This window comes from Myotis myotis, unplaced genomic scaffold, assembly GCF_014108235.1.
Source record: "Myotis myotis isolate mMyoMyo1 unplaced genomic scaffold, mMyoMyo1.p scaffold_m19_p_1, whole genome shotgun sequence".
Lineage (NCBI taxonomy): Eukaryota > Metazoa > Chordata > Mammalia > Chiroptera > Vespertilionidae > Myotis > Myotis myotis.
In genome coordinates, this window is record NW_023416313.1 from 184052284 (window position 1) to 184073869 (window position 21586).

The 21586-nt window shown below is 47.9% G+C and overlaps 1 protein-coding gene across 4 annotated transcripts in view; it reads left to right on the forward strand.

Annotated features, from left to right (window-relative positions):
• Positions 1-21586, forward strand: part of PAQR5 (progestin and adipoQ receptor family member 5) — a 75121-nt gene that overhangs the window by 40531 nt on the left and 13004 nt on the right. For 3 of the 4 annotated variants that reach the window (XM_036305987.1, XM_036305995.1, XM_036306002.1), the window contains exons 3-6: positions 12039-12166; positions 14984-14992; positions 15074-15279; positions 19387-19513. In XM_036305987.1, coding sequence (XP_036161880.1) covers positions 12039-12166; positions 14984-14992; positions 15074-15279; positions 19387-19513 — 470 coding nt within the window. The remainder of the gene's footprint in view (positions 1-12038; positions 12167-14983; positions 14993-15073; positions 15280-19386; positions 19514-21586) is intronic. The other variant, XM_036306007.1, reaches the window with a different exon arrangement.

The following is a 21586-nucleotide window of genomic DNA, read 5'->3' on the forward strand; positions in this document are numbered from 1 at the left end:
TATAGTCCTAGAAGTGGGATCACTTGGTCAAATGGGAGTTCCATTTTTAATTTTTTGAGGAAACTCCATACTGTTTTCCACAGTGGCTGCACCAGTCTGCATTCCCACCAGCAGTGAAGGAGGGTTCCTTTTTCTCCATATGCTCATCAGCACTTGTCGTTTGTTGATGATAGCACGGTCATGAGGATTTACTCATATTTTCTTCTAAGAGTTTTATCTCTTTTGTGATCCATTTTTTAATTATTACATGTGGCGTGAGAAAAGATTCCAACTTTAGTCTTTTCTTTTATGTATGAGTATCAAGTAGTTCCAGGACCATATGTTAGAAGGACTATTCTTCATTAAATTGCGTTGGCACCTTTATTAAAAATCAATTGACTGTAAATACAAGGGCTCTTTCTGTACTGTAAGTTCTATTCCATTGATCTATTTGTCTATTCTTATGCCACTACCACATTGTCTTGATTATGTGGCTTTGTAATAAGTTTTGGGAAATGTGAGACTTTCAACTTTGTTGTTGTTCTTCAAGATTGTTTTGGCTGTTCAGGATTCCTTGCATTTCCATATGAATTTAAGGATCAGCTTGTTAGTTTCTACACACACACACACACACACACACACACACACACACAGAGAATTTTGATAGGGATTACATTGAATTTGTTGATCAATTTGGGGAGCATTATCATTCTAATAATATTAACTCTTTCAATCCATGAACATGGGTTGTCCTTGCATTTATTTGGTCTTCTTTAATTTCTTCCAGTGATGTTTTGTAGTTCTAAGTGTACAGGTCTTATACCATTAAAATTATCTGTTAAATTTATTTCTAAATATGTTATTGTTTTTGATGCTGTTATAAATGAAATTGTTCCCTTAAGTTGATTTTCAGACTGTTCACTGCTTGTATATAGAAATGAAACTGAATTTGGTATATTGATCTGATATCCTGCAACCTTGCTGAACTCATTTATTAGTGCCAATCGTTTTTTAGTGCATCCTTTAAGATTTCCTATATGTAAGATCATGTCATCTACAAACACTTTTGCTTCTTCCTTCCCAGTTTAGATGCTTTTTATTTCTTTTCCTTGTCAGGTTGACCGAGCTAGACCCTCCTCTATGACACTGAATAGAAACAGTGAGAGCAGGCACCCTGGTCTTGTTCCTAATCTTAAGGAGAAAGCTCTCCTTTTTCTTTCAGTAAGTGTGTATGTTAGTGGGTGGTTGGGGGGCTGGGTGAAAAGGTGAAGGGGGTTAAGTGGAAAAAACCCTTCAGAGACACACACACACAAAGAAGTACATTACCTGTGGGTTCTTCATAGATGGGCTTTATTGGGTTGAACAAGTTCTGTTCCTATTTTTTGAGTGCTTTCTTATTATGGAAGGGTATTGGATCTTATTAAATGCTTTTTCTGCATCTACTGGCATAATCATGTGATTTTTGTTTTTCTCTCTTCTGGATTAATCTTGCCAATTTGTATTTTTTAATATTTGAAAAGAGGCACATTTGGACTCAGTGGAGCTTCTATTATGTATTTTATATCTCCAATTCCATTGTTGTTTTGTTTTGTTTGGGATAATCCTCACCCGAGGATATTTTTTCCATTGATTTTTAGAAAAAGTGGAAGGGAGGGTGAGAGAGAGAGAGAAGCATTGATGTGAGAGAAATTGATTGGTTGCCTCCCACATGCACCCTGACTAGGGCCTGGGACCAGTCCTGCAACTGAAGTACATGCCCTTGACTGGAATCGAACTCGGGACCCTTCAGTCCGTGGGCTGATGCTCCAACCACTGAGCCAAACTGGCTAGGGTTCCTTTATTATGGTTAATTTCTTTCTACTTTGGGTTTATTTTATTTTCTGTTCCTCCTCTGACTTCTTAAGTTAATCGCTACCTTATATCTGTTTCCGTATTGCTTTAACTTCAGCCTATATGTGCTATTCTAATGAATTTCTGATGTCCATTTTGATTTTTTATGTGACTTATGATTGCTTAGACATGTTTATTTTTTAATTCCCAAGTGTAAAATGGAGTTTTAATGTTATCGATTTAACTTAATTGATTGTTGTCTGAGAATGCCCTCTGTATTATTCCAGGCCTTGAAATTTGTTCAGACTAGCTATATGATCTAACACATGATCAATTTTCATAAGTCTTCTAAGTGTACCTGAAAATATTTATAGTCTCCAATAGCTGGGGGCAGCATTCCATGTATGTCCCACAAGGTCAAATAATTTTATATTATTACTAATTTTGTTCAGCTTCATCTACCATAATTGAGATGTATTAAAATATTCCACTATGATAGCAGATTTGTGAATTATTCCTTGTAGATAAGTAAATTTTTACTTTATATATTTTGAGCCTGTGTTTTTTAGGTATATCCAAGTTTATAATCGTTATATCTTCCTGGGGAAGTAAATTTCTTATTATTTCGTAGGGATTCTCTTTGTGTCTAGTAATGCTTTTTGTCTTGAATCTGACCGTCGTGCAGACACTCCAGCTTTGTGGTTTTATATTTGTCTGGTTTCTTTCTTTCCTTCCTTCGACTTTCAATCCCTCCCTGTCCTTATATTGTAACTGTGTCTCATGTAAATGACACATAGTTGGATTTTATCTAGTTTGACAGTATTTGTTGTTAACTGGACAGTTTAGTCTGATTATATCTATAACAAGTATTGACATATTTGTATTTGTTTCGATCATCTTAAGTGCTTTCCATTTGTCCTGTTTTCTCTGTTTAGTTATCCTTTGCTTTTTTGCTTTCTTTGGATTGAGTTTCATATTTTTGTTCTCTATTTTCCTTTTAACATTCTATTTTCCCCTTCACTTCTTTTATAACTCTATTTAGAAATATGCTCTATATTTATTGGTTTTGTGGCTACTCCAGCTGTTTTAATAGGAATAACTGTACTAGGCAGAAAGGGCTAAACTATGCTGACTTTCAGAATTTCTCCCGATAAATTAATAAGTGGCCAATGGACAAATAGACACTTCTCCAAAGAGGACATACAGTTGACCAAGAGATATATGGGAAAAAAAACCTCCTCAATGTCACTAGTCATCAGAGAGATGTAAATTCAAACTACAGTGAGGTATCACCTCACACCTACCAGAACGGCTACAATTAACAAATCAACAAACAACAGTTCTGGTAAGAATGTGGAGAAAAAGGAACCCTCGTGTACTGCTGGTGGGAACGCAGACTGGTGCAGCCACTGTGGAAAACAGTATGGAGTTTCCTCAAAAAATTAAAAATGGAACTTTCGTTTGACCCAGCGATCCCCCTTCTGGGAATATAGCCTAAGAATCCCAAACACCCATCAGAAATAATATATGTACCCCAATGTTCATAGCAGCACTATTTACAATCTGTCCAAGTGCCCACAGTAGATGCGTGGATAAAAAGTTGTACATTTGCACAATGGAATATCATGCGGCTGTAAAAAAGAAGGATCTCTTACATTTTGTGACAGCCTGGATGGGCCTGGAGAGTATTATACTAAGTGAAATAAGCCAGTCAGAGAAAGACAAATATCAGATGACCACACTTACATGTGTTATCTAGTGAACAGAATAATCTGATGAACAAAATAGGTCCAGAGACATGGACGCATGGAACAGACTGACAGATTTCAGTGTGGTGAAGACCTGGGGTGTAGTGGGGGCTGGATGGAGGGGGAAAGAGGAGAGGGTTGGGGGACTGTGAATAATAAAAAAAAATTTTTTTTAATTTCTCCAGATAGCTCAATGACTTAACATGCCAAAGTTTTATCTCACATTCACTTCACATAACTAAGGGCTCAGTGGGGAAGTGGGAGATGGAAGATCTACCGTCTTGTAGTTGCACAGTCGAGCATGGGGCCTCTGGTTTGCCACAGAAGGGGAAGAAAGGGCGATGTTTAAGTTGGGCTCCCCAGAAACAAAGATCTGTGTGCAGGAAGTTTATCAGGGTGAGTTCTCAGGAACAACACCTGGAGGAGTTGAGGGAAGCAGGACTGGGTAGAACAGTGGTTCTCAACCTTCCTAATGCCACGGCCCTTTCATACAGTTCCTCATGTTGTGGTGACCCCCAACCATAAAATTATTTTCGTTGCTACCTCATAACTGTAATTTTGCTACTGTTACGAATCGTAATGTAAATATCTGATATGCAGGATATATTTTCATTGTTACAAATTGAACATAATTAAAGCATAGTGATTAATCACAAAAACAATATGTAATTATATATGTGTTTTCTGATGGTCTTAGGCGACCCCTGTGAAAGGGTCGTTCGACCCCCAAAGGGGTCACGACCCACAGGTTGAGAACTGCTGACCTAGGGCTTCTGGCCTCTAGAACATGAGAAAATAAACTTCTGTTGTTTCAGCCAGCCAGTCTGTGCACTTTGTTATACTGTGCCTTGGCAGTCCGAGTGGACTGGTACACAGGTGGTAAGGTTGGGTGGTCAAGTCCCTAAGCCAAGGCCTCTCAAACTTTCTCTGCAGGTGCCTGCAGGTCACCTAGGGGTCTTATTGTAATTGTGTGGGGTTAGGATAGAGTCCAAATTTCTTTTTTTTCTTTTTTTACATTTTAAAATTTATTTGGGGGGGAGGGGTTGGGAGAGAGAGATGGGGGTTGAGAGAGAGAGAGAGAGAGAGAGAGAGAGAGAGAGAAAGATTTGTTGTTCCACTTATTTATGCATTCATTAGTTGCTTCTTGTACAGAGCCCTTGAACCTGAAATCTTGGCAGATCGGGATGATCTAACAAATGGAGCTACCTGGCCAGGGCGAAGAGTGCATTTCTGACCAGCTCCCTGGGCATGCTGATGCTGCAGCTTCCTAACCCAGGCTCCTGCCTCAGCATCCTGCTGCCACCTCCCTGCCTAGAATTAGTTCATCACAGAAGGGGAGGTTCCCTAAAAGGGACCAAATGAACCCAAAAACATGGGCATGAAAAGCCAGGGCAGGGCATAGAGACCACTGAGAAGCCTAGTGAAGTGTCTGGGCAGAAGGCCTGGGGAGAGCGGGGAGGGAAGAAGGCAGGGCGAGAACGGCTGCATCAACTTTAAGCTGTCACTGAGTGAGTGCCTGCTGCGTGCCTGGCCCTGGGTTGGACACTAAGCACTGTCTCCTGCAGGACCCTGCTTAGGTTCCCAATTAAACATCACTTGCCACAACCCATACGCAATTTCTTGAACTCTAACAGACAACTGTTGTTGGTATCAAGCCATTACAGGTAAGTGCTAATTTAGAACACTGGTGTGATATTCTCGAAAACATAACTGCCCAATATCCAGTAAGGATGCGTGCTGTACATGCAGCACAGTATTTATAAAAGATAGTGGTATATGTCTGCTGGCCAAACATATAAGAAGGATAAAGAGCAATGAAACAAATTATTACTGTCTAGGATGGAGGATCTAAAGGAGATTCGTAATTTAATGAACAATAAAGTGAAAAAAAGAAGACATAAAATGCCTTTAAAAAGTAACTCTGGCCCTAACCGGTTTGGCTCAGTGGATAGAGCGTCAGCCTGTGGACTGAAGGGTCCCAGGTTCAATTCCAGTCAAGGGCATGTACCTTGGTTGCGGGCACATCCCCAGTGGGGAGTGTGCGGGAGGCAGCTGATCGATGTTTCTCTCTCATGGATGTTTCTAACTCTCTATCCCTCTCCCTTCCTCTCTGTAAAAAAAATCAATAAAATATATTTTAAAAAAACAAAAAAGTAACTCTGACTCCGTTCAGGTAGGGGGCACCTGGGCCAAGTCCTGTTGAATGGCTGGCACCATCCCGGGCGCCGACACACAGAAGATGAGCGTGAGGAAGCTGAAACAAGGGAGTGTCCCTTCGGGTTCACATTTGTTATAAAAGGCAGTCTTTGATTTAAGGACTAGGAAAACGGTTTTCAGTTATAGGCATTGATTGAGAAATCTGCCGTGGGCAAGCCTGCGGTAATGGTATAACATGATTAGAAAGGCTGGGATAGGCAGAAAAATGGCCCCCAAAGATGTCCGAGTCCTAATCGCCAGAACCTGTGACTGTATCAGGTTACACAGCACAGGGGAATCGGGGTCTCAGGTGGAATTCAAGTTGCTCATCAGATAACATTACAATAGGAGTCCCATCTGGGCTTTTCAGGTGGGCCCAGCTCATCACAAGGGTCCTTACACGTGGAAGAGGAAGGCAGGAGAGAGGCAGGGGAACTGTGACTGTGGAAGGATAGTCGAGAGACCCAACATTGCTGGCTTTGCAGATGGAGGAAGGGGCCGGGAGCCAAGGAATGCTACCAGTGGTCTGTGGGAGCTGGAAAAGGCAAGGAAGCAGATTGCCCCCCACCCCCGAGCCTCTATCACCTTGATTTTAGCCTGAGACCCACACCAGACTTCGATCCTACAGAACTGTAAGATAATAAACATATTTTCTTTTTTAAGCCACCAAGTTTGTGGTAATTTCTTATGGCAACAATAGAAAACAAACACAAGGTCAGAATGTGACCAAAAATCCAAAAGCAATCTTCGAGCCAGAAATGGCAGCACATGGTTGCAATTTCTTACTAGGAGAATCGATGGCTTCCTTTGGAACAATTCAAAGATTATGCAGGACATTCTCTGAATCCTCTCCACGATGGGATATCTTGTTGAAATGCATAACAAATCTGACCATAAACTATTCTTAGTCACACAATGGGAATGCCAAATAAATGCCATTAAGAGAGAGTAGAAACAGCAATATAAAACCTGGTGATCCATATTAAATTAAAATATTTAATTTCTTCTAAATTATAATTATGCAACTTCATTACAATGTTTAAACTTAATATGTAAAATTTATAGTTCATTTCTGATTCTAAACATGGCTTTAAGAATATGTAGCAGAACTGAGCAGAAACTTGGCAGAAATTTCTTCCAAATGAAATTAATTAAAAAAACAAACTAAGACTCAATGACTAAGAATAGTGTTGTAAATTGGCATCACTGCTAATAGAATACAAATTTTGTGATAATGTTCATTACAACAATATAACTCATAATTCTGCTGAAATGAAAGCAAGAAAAAGAAACTATGGAATAAACATGTAGTAATTCACAAATTATATATGTTTTTATTTTATTACTCTTCCAAACATCACTAATCCATTATTATAACATCCAGATGTGCAATAATAACTGAATTTAGTTGTCTTTGACATTTAGCTGACTTCAGCTATATAAAAATCAGAGTTTTACATATTGTTTTTGTCATGAAGGGATATTGTCAAGGTAGAAATAGAACCATTTTCTATTTATTCATTTATTTATTTATTTATTTATTATGTAAGTCTTTATTATTGAAAGTATTACATGTGTCTCCTTTTTTCTTTTATTGACCCCCTAGAACAGCGGTTCTCAACCTGTGGGTCGCTACCCCTTTGGCGGTCAAACGACCCTTTCACAGGGGTCGCCTAAGACCATCGGAAAACACATATATAATTACATATTGTTTTTGTGATTAATTTTCTGATTAATCACAAATTATGTTCAATTTGTAACAATGAAAATACATCCTGCATATCAGATATTTACATTACGATTCATAACAGTAGCAAAATTACAGTTATGAAGTAGCAACGAAAATAATTTTATGGTTGGGGGTCACCACAACATGAGGAACTCGTGGCATTAGGAAGGTTGAGAACCATTGCCCTAGGTCAAGGTGCCAACACGGTTGGTTCTTCTAAAGCCACCCCCTTGGTTTGCAGATGGACCCCTTCTTACTGCTTCTTCCTGTGGTCACCCCTCTGTGCACACACACCTGTGTCACCCCGTGTGGCCAAATTCCCTCTTCCTACAGGGACACTGGTTAGATTGGATTGGGACCCACCTTAGTGGCCTCGATTTAACTTAATCACCACTTTTAAGACCCTATATTCCAAAAATGGTTACATTCTGAAGTGCTGGGGATTAGGGCTTCAATATATGAATTTTGTGGGGGACAAAATTCAGCCCGTAATGCCATTTTAAAGAGGAAGAGACAGAGGCTGAGAGAAGTAGGTGACAGTCCAAAATCACCCTGTGGGCCAGGAGATGAGCGCTTCGTCTCCAACAGCCCCTCTGAGCAGCAGCGATGATAGTGTAAGAGGCTGGGGGGTGGAGTCTCATGTTTGCATTTAAGTGTTAGCTTTGCACCTGGCTGGCGTGGCTCAGTGTTTGAGCATCAACCTGTGAACCAGAAGGTCACCATTCAATTCCGGGTCTGGACACATGCCCGGATTGTGAGCTTGATCCCCAGTGGGGGAGTGCAGGAGGCAGCCGATCAATGATTCTCTCTCATCATTGATGTTTCTCTCTCTCTCTCTCCCTTCCTCTCTGAAATTAATAAAAATGTTTTTTAAAAGTTTCAGCCTTGCTCCCACTATTTCTGGGATCTCGGTATATGCCTTCCCCTCCTCAGGCCGTAGTTCCCTTTTCTGTGAAATGGGAACCATAGCAGGCCCTTCCTCACTGGGCCTTGAGGATGCCATGAGATCTGGACAGGAAATGCAGACTTCCTCACTGATGGTGCCTGCAGACTCTGCCTTGCCCCTTCGCCTGCTAACAAAATCCACTTCTTCACCACCAGCCAGAATTCCCGATCACTTTCCGCAGGTGACTTGCAGTTTAATCGCTAGAAAAACCAAGGGTTTAAAAAGGTCGCGGTGGAATGCCAGGCCTCCGCTGGCAGGTGCGCAGGGTCTTTGTGGGAGCCATGCCCGGGCCAGGCACCGAAGGGAAAACCTGCTGGCGTGCCCTCCCACGCCGGTGCCCGGGGGTTCTCACGTCTAAATAATAGGCTGTGCACGATTTGATTTCATTTCGCTCTAAATGGCCCAGCCTGCAACCAGCGGTGTAAGGCGGGGTCCTACGAATCAATTCCGCTGCGCAAAGGAGCCGGCGCCCCTCACCTGGGGGTGCTCAGAATTGAGGCCCAGCCACAGAGCGTGCGGCAGTGATTGCCATTTGCCTTTTGGGGTCAAACTAGGTGTGAGTACAAAATTGCTTTCAAATGTTTCGTTTATTTGGGTTTATGTAGCCTGCACTCTGTGAAGATCTCCTCCATGCACAGCACTGCCAAGGCTAGAGCGGGACGGTGGGGAGAACGAGTCCCCTGCTGGGGCTCAGGGGGCTCAGCACTGGAGCCTGGCAATTGGCCTCATAAACCATGGTTCAGGATGGGAGGGCAGGGAAGGGGCGGGTCAGACATCGCTGTTCGGGGAACAGAGGGACTCCGTCTCTCATCTTTTATCCATCGAATCTTTGAGGAGGGAGGGCTCCTTTAAATCCCGCCTCTCTGGCTTGTTACATGTGGGGTTCCCACCCACGTCCGGGGTCAGGACAGCAGCTCAGGGAAGCAGGTTCTGTCGATCTGAGCGCAGCCCTGGCTTTGTAGTGAGGTATCCTCCGCAGGTCTGGGCAGATTCTTCAGTGTGGTCAGGTGTGCAGTGTGTGTATTTCCAGCCGCTCTGTTCTCCTTTGGCTTTTGACTGTGTCAGCATCCTCTCTTGCCTCCCCAAAAATTCGGGGTCCAAAGAGAGAAGGACAGTAGTCACACCGGAACCACCTGGGCAAAATGTAGGGGGTCTCCCTCTCTGGCTCATGTCCCCCCCCACCATCCCCCTACCCCCCCGCCACGCCGTGCTGTCCTGCAGCCCCACCCTGCCTCCTCCCTCAGTCCCACCCCAGCACGCCGGCGCCCTGCAGGACCCTTGTCACAAGATCTCTTGCTGCACAGGATCTGCTGACCTCGTTCATGGCAAGGAGTGACTCGTAACAGTTCCTCCTTTCCAGCGTCTTTGCATTTTAATTTAAACAAATGCTTTCATTTAAACAAAAAAAAAAATTTTAAGGAAAGAGAAAACGTAAGAGAGAGAATGAATGACCCATAGCTTCTACAAGAGGGCCTTCTTAATTTTTTTTTTAATCCTCACTGGAGGATATTTTTCCATTGATTTTTAGAGAGAGTGGAAGAGAGAGGAAAAGACAGAGAGACATATCGAGGTGAGAGAAACACATCGATTGGTTGCCTCCCGCATGCACCCAGACCAGGGCCTGGGCCAGGGAGGAGCCTGCAACTGAGGTAGATACCCTTAACTGGAATCGAACTGGGACTCTGGTCCACAGTCCAATGCTCTATCCACTGAGCCAAGCCAGCTAGGGCTACAAGAGGGCCTTCTGAGTGTGTGCCAAGCCCACACCATCCTCCTCACGTGGATCAAAGGCCGAAGGCTGTCCCATTTGCCTCCTTGCCCGCAGCCCTGGGGAGAGGGGAGGGGGGGCAGCTGTAAGCCAAGATCCCTGCTGCCCATTAGAGAGGCCTCTCCACTGCAAACCAGGATGTCAGCAGAACTGAACGGCGAATCTATAACTGGAACAAATCGCTTTAATTAGCTAAGACCCAAACCTAATTCAAATAGTATTTCTTCACTGAACCATGAACCAACTTCTCTATCCTCCTCCCCAGTTGACCAGTTTAACTCAGAATTGAACTAAGAAAGGAACATACTGACCACCCAGCTAGCTAACGCCTCCCATTTCACAGGTGAGAACACTGAGGCCCAGAGAGGGATGACCCAGCTCAAGGTCACGTGGCACCTCAGTGGCCCACATTTGACTCTTTAATAAAACCCCTGACTTGCTCCACTACTTAAAGTGACCTCTTGACTCAGAACCCCAAGAGATAGTATCAGTTATGTTCCATATTGTGTATCTTTGAATCAGGATCCTCTCTTACACTAAGAAGATGGTAACTCAAATGAGAGATGGGTGTCTCGGTTGGAATTCTCCCAGCCTTCCCTTCCTCCCACGGCCCTAGAAAATCAAAGGGAAAGATTTAAAATTTATTGTGACCTGAATTGTGTTATGATTACTGATATTATCATTATTATTTGCCTCGATTATCTACTCATATTAAATTTACCTCCTAACGGTTATAACACCATTCACGTAAATCAGTGGTTCTTAACTGGGGGAGATTTTACCCCCAAGGGATGTTGGCAATTTCTGGAGACATTTTTGGTTGTCACAACGTGATAGGGGACACAGCGGGTGCTGCTCGCATCTTTTCGGGAGAGGCATGGACACTGCTAAACCATGCCTAGGACGGCCTCCACGACAAGGGCTATCTAGTCCAAAATGTCAATCATGTCGAGATTGGGAAATTCTGATCTAAATCCACACAAAGGGGAAAGAGTGTCCCACAAACCCTGCTACCTCGGCAAATGAAACTCCACTTTCCTGTTCCCTCCCAGCCTCTGCCCCACCACGTGTGCTGAAATGCCTGTAGGTCTTCTCATCGTGGCTGGAATACAACTTACAGTCTACTTTTTTCCACTTAACTTTGCAGCCTGAGCTTTGTCCCTCTTGCCTCCTCGTCTTCACCACGACCATTTTTAATGGTGTGATGTTGTCCTCAGGCGGGTTGACAGACCGTGTTTTACCCGACCGGCCCAGGTATCACATGGGCACTTGGTACCTGAGAGGCTTGCCAAGTGGGCTGCGTGGGGTGGGGATGGCCTGTGTGGGCCAGCCTTGTCCTCCACCTCAGCTGATGCCATCATAGTTTTCATCATCAAAAGGCCTTTATGAAGCGCCTTGGTGAATATATGCCAGAGGGATCTTGGGCAGAGAGCTTCCTGCCAGCCCCTGACATCTGGGGCATGTTGGCTCAGACAGACAGCACATATGTCAGCCAGCCACCGAGGCATCCGAGGACCAGGCCATAGGTCCCTGGCAGAGGCTGCCAGGGAGAGGGTGCCAAACCAGATTCTTAAACAATGTTCATGACAAGAGTAAGTGTGTCTGAGAATGGAAGACAGGCTGGATTCCTGAAGGGAGCCAGGGCCCTGAATTGTCTCCTCCAGCTGGCTGTGGGCTTCTTGGAGGACATGGGATTTTAGAAGCCGGGAAGGGCGGGGGGAGCACTTCGACAGGTGTTCAAGCGCACAGCGTGGGAGAAAACCAGATGCCGCCAGAGATGTTCCTCCTCGGACCTGCCTGCCACCCTCTTGTCTCACCTCGGTGCCCCTCCTCTCCCCACAGGTGTTCCATGAACAGGGCATCCTCTTTGGCTACCGACACCCACAGAGCTCTGCCACCGCCTGCATCCTCAGCCTTTTCCAAATGACCAACGAGACCCTCAACATCTGGACTCACTTGCTGCCTTTCTGGTACCGTCTAGCCCCTTGACCAGCATCTCATTCGGGAATCCTGGGAGCCAGGGCTGCTTTAAACACAGCTGGGGTGGGGAGGGCTGAGATGCTGTGCTGGGGTACTGGGGACTCCGCCTGGTGTGTGGGTGTGGAGCTGAGATGAGCTTCAGATCATGGAGGGTGGTGGGATTCATGGGGCTCCTGGCTCTGGAGTCTTCCCTGCTCCCTGCCCCCGGGCCTGATTTGATCTGATCCCCTTCAGGCTCTGAGGCTCTCGGGGTCTCCCAGAAGCCCTAGTTAAAACGTCAGGAGCTTGAGCAAGTCCTTTATTCCCCGGGAGCTCTGAGCACAGCCCCTCAGGCTTTGGAACACCTGCCTAGTGTCTGTTTTATGGATGAACCACAGGTGATTTAGGCTGTTTTGAAGTTTGTGCCACTACAGAGAGCGCTGGCCTGACCACCTGGCTTGTGGGGCCTGAGCCCTGGGTGCAGATCCAGCTGAGCCCTGGTGGCTGAGGCACCCCTGCACTCCCAGGCCCAGCTGAGCAGTACGGAGTGGCAGGAGGCCCTGGGAGAGCCAGGAGTAAGATGCCCTAAGAAAGGGGGACTAGGGAATAATCTCAAGATGATCAAAGGATATGTTGTGAGAAACAGCAAATAGCTTAAGCTTTATTTCTGCTGGGACAGGAGGGGAAAGTTCCTCCCATCGCCAGAGGACTTAGCGATGCTCCGTGGGTCCCTGCGTGAGGAGCTTATAGTCTCCTTCCCTGGGAGGGTGCGAGGGGAGGGCGCCGCGATTAGCAGTACGTGGAGGTGAGCAGCTCTGGAGGCAGGACCCCCTCACGTGGGTTATAGGTCAGACAGATCTGACACAGCATGGACCTCGGCCACGCAGGAAAGTGATTGCAATGTTAGTGGAGGAATCGTGCGGAAGAGAAGGGAGAAAGCGTCCTGTTGTCTCTAGACTTTCAGGGCCCCCCTGGGGGGCTGCCTGTGGCTGAGCAGCCTTCCTATAAGGGGGATGGAGATGAGCCACAGGGATGGTGCCCAGGTCAAATGTGGATCCTCTGAGGGATGGTTGAATGCACCGGGGTATTTAGGGTGAAGTTAAAAGAGGTGGGGAGGGTTATGCCTTAAGATATTTGATGGGCCTGTTCTTTTTTTTTATTTTTTTTTTATTTTTTTTTTATTGCTTAAAGTATTACAAAGGGTATTACATATGTGTCCATTTTATCCCCCCGCCCTAGACAGTCCCCTAGCCTCCCCTATCCCCCAATGTCTTATGTCCACTGGTTATGCTTATATGCATGCATACAAGTCCTTTAGTTGATCTCTTACCCCCCTACCTTCTGCCCCGCAACCCTCCCCGGCCTTCCTGCTGCAGTTTGACAATCTGTTTGAGGCAGCTCTGCCTCTGTATCTATTATTGTTCAAAAGTTTATAATGGTCTCTATTATCCATGAATGAGTGAGATCATGTGGTATCTTTCCTTCATTGACTGGCTTATTTCACTTAGCATAATGCTCTCCAGTTCCATCCATGACGTTGCAAATGGTAAGAGTTCCTTCCTTTTTAGAGCAGCATAGTATTCCATCGTGTAGATGTACCACAGTTTTCTAATCCATTCATCTACTGATGGGCACTTAGGCTGTTTCCAGATCTTAGCTATGGTGAATTGTGCTGCTATGAACATAGGGGTGCATATATCCTTTCTGATTGGTGTTTCTGGTTTCTTGGGATATATTCCTAGAAGTGGGATCACAGGGTCAAATGGGAGTTCCATTTTCAGTTTTTTAAGGAAACTCCATACTGTCTTCCATAGTGGCTGCACCAGTCTGCATTCCCACCAGCAGTGCACAAGTGTTCCTTTTTCTCCACATCCTCTCCAGCACTTGTCGTTTGTTGATTTGTTGATGATAGCCAGTCTGACAGGTGTGAGATGGTACCTCATTGTTGTTTTGATTTGCATCTCTCGGATGATTAGTGACTTTGAGCATGTTTTCATATGTCTCTTGGCTTTCTGAATGTCCTCCTTTGAAAGGTGTCTATTTAGGTCCTTTGCCCATTTTTTGATTGGATTGTTTATCTTCCTTTTGTTAAGTTGTATGAGTTCCCTATAAATTTTGGAGATTAGGCCCTTATCAGATATGAGATTGGCAAATATGTTTTCCCACACAGTGGGTTTTCTCGTTGTTTTGTTGATGGTTTCTTTTGCTGTGCAGAAGCTTTTTATTTTGATGTAGTCCCATTTGTTCATTTTCTCTTTCGTTTCAAGTGCCCTAGGAGCTGTATCAGTGAAGAAATTGCTTCGGCATATGTCTGAGATTTTGTTGCCTTTGTATTCTTCTAGAATTTTTATGGTTTCCTGTCGTACATTTAAGTCCTTTATCCATTTTGAGTTTATTTTTGTGTATGGTGTAAGTTGGTGGTCTAGTTTCATTTTATTGCATATATCTGTCCAATTTTCCCAACACCATTTATTGAAGAGACTATCTTGGCTCCAATGTATGTTCTTGGATGGGCCTGTTCTTGATGATCCCGTTGGGGAGCACTCGGGCCGATCGAAGGGTGATAGATTCCAAAGAGACAGATGGCAGCTCAGTGAAGAACTTTCCAACTCTCAGAGCTGCCTTGGTAGGTGGTGAGCTCCTGTCCCTGGAAGCATGCAAGTTGAGGCTGGAGAATCACTTGGGCAAGATGCTGAGAGAGAGATCTGTCACCACCAGCAGGGAGAGGGGACTGGACTAGATAAAGGCTCTCTTCTTGCCTCTCCTGCTTATTTCCAACCAAAAAAGGATCCCACTCACCGCCCCTTGCTCATGGCATTTCACCAAAGTGAAAACAGGTAGGGATTGACCATCCCAGGGGAACAGGAGGAGGAGGAGCCTCCAGCCACAGGGATGGAGTGGGCCGTGCTGTGTTGCAGGTTCTTCGTGTGGAGGTTTGTGACGGCACTGTATGTGATAGATGTCCAGAATGACAGCTACTCCTGGCCCCTGCTTGTGTACATGAGCACCAGCTGCGTGTACCCCTTTGCCTCCAGCTGTGCACACACCTTCAGCTCCATGTCCAAGAACGCCCGGCACATCTGCTTCTTCCTGGACTACGGCGCTGTCAACCTTTTCAGCCTGGGTAGGTGAGGCCTTGCTCTCGACTTCCCTCTGCTGGGACTGAGTGACCTGCCCCTTCCCCTGGGAGCTGGGGTCACAAGGCTTTGGTGGGCTTGCAGACAAGTTGTGGGAATGCAGTGCCCCTTCCAGGTTCCCAACAAGTGTTTTAGAAGCAACTTATCCACAGGTGGGCTGGCAATACTTAACAACTACTTCTCTGGGGAGAAAGGCCCTGGTCTGTGGTGTCTGCTGATCTGTGGTATAAATATTCCCACATGTCAGACTTCAAGCCATGACAGCGCTGAACACGGTGGGGAGAGATACTCAGTAGCTCACCATTACATAGTCATTCCTCTCTACTAACACAGTAGATGGATTAATTGAATAGTGATTACTTTTGTTACTGATTCATTTCATTGTAACTTTATGATATGTAATTTCTAATACTGGCTGTGTCTAACAACTGGCTCACAAGTTCTCTGAAATGAACATCTGCTCTCACAGGCCAGGATGAGCCAACCACACATCGGTGCTGGTCTCTGTCGTGCCTGGCAGGGAAGTGGGTGGTCACAAGCCTCATTCGTCCAGGGGCTTAGAGGAGTTAGCGATCTTCTCAACCTTCTTGTGTTTTCCTTTAACTATGATGTCCCCTCTTGTTGACTCCTCGCCTCTCCCCCATCATAGGCTCCATCTGTCCCCTCACATCCCGGTTCTATCCTCTTCTCCCTCCCGATCCTGCTCTAGGTCTTCCCTTGCCCAAGGAGCCCACCTCTATCCCACTTCCTCTTTCTCTTTCTTCACAAGCTATACATACACATGTCCACATGTATAGACACACACATAATACACTATAATACACACATATACATGTGCACATAGAATATGCACACACGTAGAATACACATGCACACGCATAGAAGGATCAGGCCAGCAGGGGAGAGCAGTTAGGGGGATCAGGCAGGCAGGGGTCCCAGATTGGAGAGGGTGCAGGCTGGGCGGAGGGACCCCCTATCCTGCTATGCACGAATTTTGTGCACCGGGCCTCTAAAATATATATATAATGCAAAGTGTCCCCTCAGGAGTTCAGCCGACTAGGAGTTCAATAGCTCGCTATGATGTGTGCTGACCACCAGGGGATGGCGTGTAAGGAAGGAAGGCCCTGGCCAGCAGCCTATATTGGGGGAAGGGAGGCCCTGGCTGGCAGCTGGCCCCTGCTAGGGACCCTACCCACCCTACCCGCACTGGGCCTCTAGTATATACATATACTAGACTCTTGGGATTCATGCAGCTCTGTGGGCTCTCCCTCCAGCCTTTGATGCGGGGTCCCCTGTGCTCCTCAGACCCCCTCTCTTTCTCTGCCCCCTGGTGCGTCACTCCCTCCTCTTCCTCCTCCTTTGCTGGCTCTCTTCCTCTGCTCTCCCTATAGGTGGGGGAGCTCAGCACCAGTCCCTGGGCTTCTGCTCTGACACAGCCCAGCTCCCTGGGTGCTCTCCTCTGTGCCCACACCATCCCCTGACACCTCTGGGAGGTGCTCCCAACCCCCGTCTCTAGTTTAAACTGCTCACCTGAGGTCCCCCCACACCCAGCCTTGTGGCCTGGACTGTCCTCATTCTCCCCGCCCAGGCTCCAAGTCAGAAGTCTCAGCTCCCCACCCTCTCGCTCTGGCCCATCCCACTTCCTCCATCCTCTCTAATCAGCACATTCAGTTGAGTCTCCTCCACATTTTCCAGATCGGCTCCTTCCCCTGGCTTGGCTCAGACCCTCGTGCCTCTCCCCTGCACTGTTTGAACAGGCTCCTCTCTGCCCCCCCACACCCCATTTCCTCCAGTTGTCCGCGTGATTTCTACACCTTCTGAACCTGGCACCCCTCCCACTTCAAACCTTTCAGGGTGCCCAAATTCCTGGGATGAAGTCCAAACTCCTTAGCCGGGAGCTTCCACGGCCCTTGATCGCCTGCCCAGACTCACTGTGACAAGAACGAGCATATTGGAGTGGTCGCTGCCAGGCAGACTCCGCACGGGGCACCTGGCACACAGCACCAGGGGCGGCGTAACGCTCTGCTCGGGGCCCGGCTGCCACCCTGCTCTTGGGCAAGGCTCTTAACCTCTTCAACCTCCATCTCTCATCCACAAAATTGGCACGGCTTCCTCCTAGGAGTGTTGTGAAGATTAAATGCGTTTGGAAGGGAAGCACTTAGTAAGCACGGGAGGGTAGCCACTCCCACGATGACCTGGTTACCCTGACAGCAGTGCCCCGAGGTGGGGCCGTAATTATACCCACGCTCTCTCGCTCTCTCAGGGAGAATATCGAGGCACAGTGAAGGTCAGTGACCCAGGTCACACCGCAGAGCCAGGGCCCCTGCCTGTGGCTTCCTCCAAGCCCCCAGGCCTGGGTCCCCAGCCTGTGAGTGGTCCCTCTATCTCTGCCCCCCACTGGGAACACCTCCCTGAGGACAGACGTATACCTTTCACATTTCACTTTCCAGCCATAGCCCAGGGCCTGACGTGGGGTGTTCAGTGAGCAGGGAAGGAGGTTCTAGCAGTTGTGAGAGCCTGTGGATTCCACTAGACACCCCGTTCCATGTCTGCAGCCACTGCCCGCCTCCCCCCCACACACATACACACCCCTCCTGCAACCCTGCGGAAACCCTCAACTCTGATTTCCAGCCCTCCTCCCTCTAGGCCGTCCTGTGCACTTTAACTAGATGCTGGTCACCTTAATCCCCCACTCAGAAACCTTCCAGTCACACCTGACACGAGTACAAAATAATATTGAACGTAAACTGTAATTTTAAAAAAACTTTTTTAAAAGAAAGACACCTCCCGATTGCCTGAAGGACGAGGTTCGCTTTCCTTAGGCGTCCGAGGCAGCTCCTCTCAGCCCCCTTAAAGCCCTGCCTGCCCTCGGGCCTGTCGGACTCCCCCCCCCCCCCCCCCCCGACCCCCCCTCTAAGGAGGCTTCCCAGATCAGCCGCTGTGCTGGACGCCCGCCCACCCTAACACCCGCCTCAGACTGCAACGCGCCCGGAGGCTCTGATCAATCTTGCTCTGATCAGTCTCTGGCAGGGCCGGAGGCTCCTCGCTCTGTGCCACCCACGGCGTTTGGCACCTTGGCCCCAGACAACATGCACAGAGCGATGCATTCTGGCCCACGAGGGAACCTCCCCGTGGTATCAGCTGGGAGAGCAGGTTGTCCCCTGGGAGCCCGGCTGATACCTCACAGGTGGCCTGCTGGGGTGGGGAGCGTCATACCAGGAGGTGGCGACTCTAGGCCCCTCTGCCTGTGTGACCTGGGAGCAGCACTTGGCGTCACTAGACTCCACCTGAGAAATGGGATCAGAGCAGAGGTTGTGTCGCCCGAGCCCTGTTTCCGCCTGGAGCTAGAATTCCAAGCTCACTGTCTTGGGAGTAACAGGTGAGCTTGGCCTCACCCCTCAGGCCTTGGGCTGACCGGCCTGTGGCTGCCTCTCCCAGCAGGTGAGGGTGCCTGGAGAGGCCACCTGGCCTAGGTCCCAGACAGCGATCTCCCCTGTTCTTAGCTGCAGCAGACAGGTCTCATGAAGTCCCTTAGTTAAGCCTTCTCTACAAACTCCAAAACCTAAAACAAGACACAACCCTAAGGCCAGCCTCTTACCTAGCCTCCCAGCTGGCCAGTCCTGCAGCCCCCTGATGTGGCTCTCCTCACCTCCGCGAGGGTCCTCTCTCCCTGCACCTCGATCTTTCCACAAGGAGCACCTGGAAGGTCATCGTGGGCTGTAGCATGGAGTTAAAAGCAGGGACTGTTGCTGAACTGCCTGCGCTTGAGGCTTAGCTTTGCTGCTTTCTAGCTGTGTGCCCCTGGGTGGGTTACTAAACCACTCTGTGCCTCAGTTTTGCCATCTGTAAAATGAGGATAAGTGCAGGATGGTGGTTGCAACGATTATGTGAGTTAATATATGTAAAAGCCCACGGAACAATGTAAAGTCTCAGGGTAGGATCTGGGTAGGCAGAGGAGGGGGGCATTCGGGATGGCACAGGTAGGCGTGTAGCAGCAGGACTGTTCCTGGTCGGTGGGGATGATAAAGGTTGATCTTCCCGAGTGCAGACAGTGCCAAGTAGTGGCTCCTTACCGGCTGCTTTTCCTTCCCCAGGCTCGGCCATCGCCTACTGTGCCTATTCCTTCCCGGACACTCTGGTGTGCACCACCTTCCGGGACTACTACATGACCCTGGCTGTGCTGAACACCATCATCAGCACCGGCCTCTCCTGCTACTCCAGGTACCCGGCCGCTCCCCCTCAGATGGGACGGGGAAGGGGCCTCGTGGGCATCTCCATGGACTGCGGGGAGGGAGCAGCGCAAGAGGCATTTGGGAGCCTGGGACTCGAGCAAGACCAGCTTCGCGGGCACACAGCCTGTGCCCCACGATCAAGAGAGCTCCGCACGTGGTTCAATGCTCTGCTATTGCTGTCCTGAAATTCTTAATGATTTTTGAACAAGGAGATCCTACACTTGCACTTTGCACTGAGCCCTGCAAATGATGAAGCTGGTCTTGTTGCTGGGCAATCACTTATCTTCCTTGACCCTCAGTTTGCTCATCTGTAAAATGGGGCCAACATCTACCTGGTGAGATGGAGGTAAGGATTACAGGGAACGTACATATGTAGCCAGAACACCTAGTACAAGTCTGGCCCAGAGGAGCGCCCCATCAACGGGCAGGCTGCCACTCGGGACTAAGTGGCCTCTAGATACGTGTGCCGCGTGACAGATGATATTCAGAGGTCGGAGGACACATCCAGGGGAAGCCCCCGGCCATGAGTCACACCCAGCTCGCTCACTCTAATTTCCTCGATTTTTTCCCCTTTTCGCTCACAGAGGCTTAGTGGAATGAGAGCCAGAGGCATTATTTTGAGGATAACTACTCTCATTTATTTAGCTCTTTGCCCCAAAGCTCCAGTTCCCTAAATTACATAGGAAACCTCTCAAATGGCAGTGTCGGGGCTACAGCCCTTCTAGATGGTGTTGGGGTGCTGGGTGCTTCCTGGGCCGGTGCCTTCACAGGTGCCAAGGTTGGCTGATAGGTCACACCTACGGTTAGTCCCCTCGATGGCAGTTCCAGGGAGCAGGTGAGTCCCCCTATGAGACTGCAGGCCTCAGAGTTACTGGTACCTGCGGCCGTGCACTCCCCTGCCCGGGAGAAAACGGGGACGGGAGGCATGCTTCTGAGGGTCACTTTGGCTCCAGCTTTCTTTGGGTGACACTTAGGCTTTCTGGGACCCAGAGGTAGGCAAGTTGCACAAACTTGACAAACTGGTTTAAGAATGGCAAGATAGGCTCTTAAACAGCAACCAAATACCTGCCCCAACTTGCCCTCCACGGACCTGTCCTCGGACAGGTGGGAGCGTGCGGGGCCTCCCGTGGGCATGAGTCTCAGTTCTAGGCACAGTCTCAACACTGGGTTTTGCGATACTTTGTCCCGTGGAAAGGTCTGGGCGTAGGAGTGGGGGGTAAACTCTCTTCTGAAAATCACAGAGCTCCCCCAGTGCTGTGAGGAGACATGGTCTCCCACAGGGTAAGAAATGGAATCAGATGTCAGGGGTGATTATTTCCCTCCTCCTCCCCCCATTCCTCAAGGACACGGGGATTAAGAGCTCTTACTGGAGTGCAGCCCTAGTGCCCAGCCAGAGCTGGGGGGCTGCAGAGATGGTGGAGAGGGGAGGAGGCCGGGCCCTACCTTGTGTGAGACCAGGAGTAACAGGCATAGAAAGTAACAAGGATGCTAGAAACCGCCCAAGACAGGTGAAGCATGCCCACGAGGCAGTGCGCGTGGATGCGAGGGTTCACGGACAGCCTGGCCCAGGGACCCGCATACCCAGAGCTGGTCCTTGGACCAGTCCCTGTCCTGTCTGGTTGGGTCCTGCAGGGCCAGGCAGCTCAGGTGTTTGAAACTAGGATCAGAGGGCAGCAAGCACTGTGGGCTGAGGGGTGGGAAGGCTTGTGGGTGTGGGAGGAACAGTCCAGAGTCCATGAGCCAGGACTGCCTTCCCATGAACTCTCAATGCAAATTCTTAGAACATTGCTGCTTTTTTTTAAATTACCAGGGTTGACTGTTTCCTTCTAGCCAGGAGTCTCCCCTGATTGTTCAGATACAATGAATGGGTCTTACGCATATGGCAAGCCTGGTACCTTTGGACCAACTTGTTTGGCAGGGCAGGTCAGCCAGGAATATCTTGAATGCCCATGTAAGGGGGCTTTTCCCTTATCAGTGAAATGGATTACTTCTGTTTATTTATGGGGCACACCTGAGGCTATTCCATCCATCCATCTATCCAACCATCCATTCATGTATCCAA